This window comes from Myotis myotis, unplaced genomic scaffold, assembly GCF_014108235.1.
Source record: "Myotis myotis isolate mMyoMyo1 unplaced genomic scaffold, mMyoMyo1.p scaffold_m19_p_2, whole genome shotgun sequence".
In the NCBI taxonomy this organism is placed as follows: Eukaryota; Metazoa; Chordata; class Mammalia; order Chiroptera; family Vespertilionidae; genus Myotis; species Myotis myotis.
Genome location: NW_023416324.1, coordinates 31,174,629 through 31,180,904, shown reverse-complemented (window position 1 = coordinate 31,180,904; position 6,276 = coordinate 31,174,629). Strand labels below are relative to the sequence as shown.

Sequence of the window (6,276 nt, the reverse complement as noted above, 5' to 3'; positions counted from 1 at the left end):
TATGACATATAGGTTTCCAGACAATGAACTTCGATGGCATCAACAGTCTCATATTTGTATCTGTATGGGCCCAGCACAGGGCCTGGCACAGAGTGAGCCCTCTATGCTGTTGAATGGAAGAACATTAAAGAGGCATTTCAAAATAAAATCTTTTTTACTTTCCAGTTCAGTGATCTTTCTAGCATTTCCATGCAGACACTTCCCACCTCCTCATCACTGTGCCAAGATCCCAGGGACAGAGACCTGCAGGGCCATGGTGGCAAGAATGAAATTCAGAGCTCAAGAAGCACTTCCTGGCTTCAGCAGAGTGAGAAGGAACGTCTCCTTCCCTGGAAACTTCTTGGATTTGGAAGGAATTTATCAAGAGGAACTTTGAGGCAGGAGGAGAGGCTGTAACAACATTTGGAGCAGAAAACGTTTGCATTTTGATCTTTGTGGAGCTATATTCCTTAGAGAACCAGGTTGAATCTTTGCTACCTGCTGGGTCCCAGGGAGGGGCAATTTTTTCATTGGACAAATGGGGAAGTAGCCTTCACCTTCACCTCTTTTGAAGGTCACTGTGAGGATTGCAGGTGAGAATGGAAAGTGCCAGAGTACTGTCAACCCAGTCATTATTCAGTAAGTCAGGCACAATAGACACTAGGGATTCATTCAGTGGGCCAGTCGTTCAACAAATACTAAGTGAAGAGCTGCTATGCATCAGGCAAATGTGATCTGACTCTTGCTCAAAGGGGTTAATAGCTGGGCAGGGAGTCTAACCAGGGTGTTTCATACCAGACTGTGCAGACCTACTGTCCTATCTCTAAAGACTGTCTTCCCTACCTCATATTTCCTGCACCTTTCTCCTCCGTGAGCTGCCCACTTTCCACCCTCACCCTGCATCACCACCCCAGAGGTTTAAACTCTTGTCTCTAAAAGAGGTGCATCAGGCTTGTGCAACATGCAAATCACATTCACCCTGGACTCAAGGCACACTGATCCCTTCCCACCTTTTCCCACACCTAATCTAGACCCTACTAAACTGGGAGCCCTGGGGCAGAGGAGCTTGGGAATGCCTGGTGCTTAGCATTTGGGTCAGCACGGAAGAGTAGGACAGGGTCAAAGGCCAACTCATGCAGCAACCTCTGAGTCTCTGCTCAGTGCTGCCCTGTCCTTGGTGCTGGGACAGTCCTGAATCAGTTCAGGTCCCTGTTGCTCCAGCTCCCAATTTAGCAAAGGATATAGTAAGACAAGGGGCATAGCTGATGGCGCAGGGCCCAGCTCCAGAGGTGTGGAGGAGGTTGTGGTTCTGCAGCCTGGTCCCGCTCTTGAAATAGGGAGCTTTTAAAACTGAGCCTCCAGCCTTGGCCCAGTGTCTTTTCTCCAGAATACTGTGCAGAATCTGATGACTCAGTGGATCTGAAGTGGAGCCTGAGATTCTGCATTCCTAACAAGGTGATGCATTTTATCCCAGTAGCTGGCGAAGGTCCGGGGACTGCACTTTGAGTCCAAGGCTATAGAACACTTACCTCATTTCTCTGAGGAGTGATTGGTAATGTCTCTTCCCCAGTGGTCCCTAAGCACCATGATGCACGGATCTTGCCCATTTGTTTAGTGATGTAGTGATTCCCAAAGCCTAGGGCAGTACTTGGCACATTCAGTAAGTACATACTTGGAGGAGTGGCCAATGCTCCCTTATCCATGGGAGCTGGGAGCAATCACAACAGCACGAACCCCCTGGCCAAATACATTCATGTGCACACCCATCTCATCTCCACCAGCCTCTGGGACGCAGCAGGTGATGGCATTTACTAGGCCTACTATGTGCACATCTATGGTTAATCACATCCTAACCCTACCGCATGAACTGCTGCCTGATGCTTCACCAGGGGCTCACCCTATATATGAACAACCAAAGATCCTGAACAAAGCCCCACACTCTCCCCAGGCCACTCCCCCGAGTCACCAGCCAGCACACCAAGCCCAGAGAAAGCTTTCTTCTTTCTTTTTAATCAAATCAGTTTTAATTAAAAAATAATAATAATAACCTAATGAGCCAACCCTAAATCTTCCAGATGGTGGGGAGCCCACTAAGTCCCCTTTCCCTCGGGAGCCCGTGGTGCCGCTGGTCTGAGAAATCAAGAACTGTCCTGAGACCTGGAACAGCGCAGCCAGGTGTGTGTGTAAGAAACTGAGGACAGACAGGGAAGTGGGTCGGGGCTCGAACTTGTGGGAGATGAAGGGAAGAGAACCCGGGAGTCTGGTCTCTAATGTGTTGTAAGAACTCCAGGGGAGGTTGAAGAAGTAAGGAGTCCGTCAGGGAGGCGGCTTGAGATGGAAACCCTGGCTTCCGAAGGCGTGGTCTTCACGGGAAACCTGGCGTGGGGGCTCATGGGTGGTGACTGGGCGCGGGGAAAGGGGATCAACAAGGGCACGGGCACCGGGCAAGCGCACAGGTGGGGGCTCACGGGGTGGGGGACGGAGAGGAGAAGAAACGAGGGGCTCACATAGTGGGGTAGGTAGGGAGGGTTCAATCCGGAGGAGAGACGGTGGGATTCTCCCCATGGAAAGAGGTAACAGGTGTGCTCAATCCAAGAGGCAAAGTTGGGGAGCTCAGCGCCCCAGTCCTGGGGGAAAGGGGGTCTCCACGCGGCCCCTGCCTGCGGGGAAGAGCTCACAGGTAGCGCTCCAGGCCCGGCAAGTAGCCCGGCGGCCTCAGGTAGGCCTCCCCCGGGCCCAGCGCTCCCGGCGGCCCGGCCAAGGCCAGCAGCGGCTCGGCGGGGCGCGGGGGCAGCCCCGGGCGCTCGGGCGCGTAGAGCGGCGGGAAGGCGGCGGCGCAGGGCGGGAAGGCGGCGTCGGGCGCGGCGCAACAGGGCGGCTCCGGGGCGCCGAGCCCCGCCAGCTCGGGCGGCAGGCTCCCCAGGCTGTCCACGCCGAAGAGGCGCGCGGGCGGCGCGGGCCCGGGGCCGGGCGGGAAGGGCGCGTAGAGGCCGGGCGGCGCGGGCGGCGGGGGCGCGGGCAGCTCCGCGCGCTTGAAGCGCTTGCGGCGCCGCAGGAAGCTGCCGTTGTCGAACATGTGGGCGGCCGCCGGGTCCAGCGTCCAGTAGTTGCCTTTGCCCGGGTTGCCCGGCTCGCGGGGCACCTTGACGAAGCAGTCGTTGAGCGTGAGGTTGTGGCGGATGCTGTTCTGCCACTTGCGCGGGCTGTCGCGGTAGAAGGCGAAGCGCTCGGTGATGAAGCGGTAGATGGCGGCCAGCGGGAGGCGGCGGCCCGGGGCGTGCGCCAGCGCCATGGCGATGAGCGCGATGTACGAGTAGGGCGGCTTCCCGCGCTGCAGGGGCCGCCGCCGCCGCCGGCCCGGGCCCGGTGCGGGCTCCGGCTCCCCGCGGCCCGCGGGCGCCCCCTCGGGCTCCGGCCCGGGCTCGGCTCCGGCGAGCGGCGACGGCGGCGGCCCCGACGGTGCGACCGAGGGCAGGGCCGGGAAGCCCAGAAAGGAGGCGGGGGGCTCCATGTCGCTGCGCCCAGTCCTCGGGAGGCCGCAGAGGGGCCACCGACCCGCCTTATATGACACAGCGCCCCTCCCCCGCCCCCATCTAGGCAGGAGGCTCGGACCTTCCCCCCTGGCCAGCGCCTCCCCCTACTTAGCTTTCCCGGTCCCCTTACCATGCTCCCAGTCCCCAGCCCTACATTTTGCCCCTCCCTTGGTCTCCTCCCTTCGGGTCAGCCTTTTCCAGACCCAGCCTCATCCCTTTCCCATCTCCATGGAGTCAGTCCAACCGAATTCATCAGCTTCCTTTCCTCTAAGATCTCCCTCAACCTCCTCCCTTAAAGGTCAATGCTAATCAAAAATCCACCCAATCGCTGGGGCCCCTCCCCAGGTTCTCCCAGCTGAGTCCTGCCTCCCACCTGGGGCAGAGATGAGAGCCACCAGGGCCTCCCGGCCAGCCTTCTGCATCCTAACCTGTGTTGGTCAGGGAAGTGTCAGGCCCACCTCAGACAAGAGGCAATGGGGAAGCACAGAGCCGGGAGGTTGGCTTTGCCTCAGGGCCTCCACGGACACCATCACCTCTCTCTCCTGCCTCCCCCGCAACCCTGTCCCATCCAGGACACTTGTGAGCATCCTTTGAAAAGGAGCAGAAGACGGCTTTAAATCAAGAGCCCTGAGAATCCTTAACTTGGAGTTGCCCTTCTGGCTTCCCCTTCTCCGTGTCCCTTCTGCTCTAGAAAAGGGGCTCCCTTGCACACGCACGCGCGCGCACACGAGCACACACGCAGTCGGCCCACTGGGAAGATGCACAGAACACAGGCCAGAGTTCCAAGGGACAGGTACCGGCCAGAGAGAGACCCCCCAAGTGCTTCCACAGATTGGAGGTCTGAAAGAGCTGGGGACTGACACAGAAATGCTACACTCACATCTCAGTGGGGCTGGGGAGGAGGGGCAGGCAGGGGTCTTAGCAGTTTTTAATAAATTCTCACTCTGGGAAGTGTCACCCACCATCACCATCCAGAGGTGATGCTACCCTGAGCCTAGTTCAGGAAACCTTTCTAAAGTGACAGGAGAGCCAGCCTGGGCTTGGGGAAACCAAAGTGTAGAGGAGCTTTGTCTTAAAAGGCTGTCTTGGGTACAGGCAAGATCATGGGAGCAGGGCTGGGGGTAGGACAGGCAAGTGGCATTCCCAAGGCCTCCATTTAAGGGGGCACTCACTCTCAGGGTGGTGCAAGTGCAGGGTCAGTACTTGTGAACCAGGGCTCCTTAAATGTGGGCCCCTGCATGCCTCACCCCAGTTTTGGCCCTGATGTGGAATGCCCCTGGGTACAGCAGGCCTATAGGCCAGGGCTTCAAAATCCACAATAAGACTTAAGGGCCCACCTCTCAATTCCAGTCTCAGCTGATAATATAACAGCCATCATAACTGAGCATTTTGTAAGTGGCAAACTTACAAAATGCTCACGTAAGTGTGAACGCCTTGTGCTATAGGCAGCCATTCCTGTTATGCAGATGAGGAAACTAAGGCTCTGAGAGGCTGAGTGACTGACCTGACTTCACACAGCTAGCAGCAGAGCTGGAATTAGACCCAAGAGTTCAGAGCGCCAGCACCATGACTTCTGAGAACATCGTATTTTAAAGCTGGGACTACAGAAATAATTTACTACAGAGTTCTTCCAGCCCTCACAACTTTAGCTGCAAAATATGCCTAGGTCAGCATATTCCAAAGTGTTCACTGCACATCACTCTCAACCTAGCGTACCCCCCACCTGCTCCCCTTCCTGTATTCCCGATTCCGCAAATGGGCCCCTTTCCCCTCACCACCCAGATCAGAAATGCAGACATCACTTTGGGCTCTTACCCTCCCCTATCACTCCCACACCCAAGCAATCTGCAAGTCCTGTCAATTCCACATGGATTCCAAGTCCACCCCTCCTTCATTTCTCCTGCCTCAGCTTAGCCACATCATTCACTGAGCACGTGTGCCAGGCCCTTTGCCAGCACTCAGGGAGGACAGAGATGAAGAGACTCGCAGTCTGGTGGAGAGACACCAGTTTCGGCTGAGAGAGGTGGGTGCAGGGGGCAGCGGGGGCTGTAGAAGACAATCGCCCACCCCACAGCAATGAAGAGTCAACCGGTTTATACATGAATGGGTCTCACCTCATGCCCTCTCCCCCTGGCATTCTACTGCCCGAGCACAGGCCGTACAAAACACAAGGCAGTGCTGTCACACAAACAGCTCGCCAAAGAAGGCAGGCACGCAACTGCAGCAATGGGATCCTGCTCCCGGAGCTGAGTGACCTGGGCCAGTTGCTCATTTGAACCTCAGGCGGGACAATAACCAACCCTCAGCATTATTATGAGGTTTAAATGAGACCGTGTAAGGAAGGGCCTGGCCCACACTGGCACTTGGCTACAGGAGATCCAGAATTAAGCCAGGAGGGGAAGGAGAGAGGCAGAGCCAGAGAAGTCATTGCAGAGCCTGGGTTTTTCAACCAGGTGTAGCATAATGAGGCAGTTAGACTCAGGAGTAGACCAAGAGCTGCCATCTTTCCCACCTTGCCTAGGTCTGAATCCAGTCCCATCTGAAGCTCCCTACCACAGCCTCTGTCTCACAGCTCCAAATGTGGGAGAGGGATGGCTCTTATTACCTCCCAATGCAAACTGCAATGTCTTGTACTCTCAATTTCTGATTCATGCGCAGAGCCTGGGGGACATAGTATATGTTCAATAAATGGTACTGAATGTGCAGTTGACTGCGCTAATCCTGGGGAGGGTGGGGGCAGGGAGCTGGGCCAAAGGGGTGAGAA

At 56.4% G+C, this 6,276-nt stretch overlaps 1 protein-coding gene across 1 annotated transcript; it reads right to left on the bottom strand.

The window, feature by feature from the left end:
* Window positions 1-1,788: 1,788 nt before the first annotated feature.
* On the bottom strand, window positions 1,789-5,631 carry FOXE3 (forkhead box E3). Its single transcript, XM_036347349.1, has 2 exons — window positions 5,627-5,631; window positions 1,789-3,506 (listed from the first exon to the last, which is right to left on the bottom strand). Exons 1-2 carry the CDS (start codon window positions 5,629-5,631, stop codon window positions 2,654-2,656), a joined length of 858 nt encoding a protein of 285 aa, XP_036203242.1. The 3' UTR covers window positions 1,789-2,653.
* Window positions 5,632-6,276: the final 645 nt, after the last annotated feature.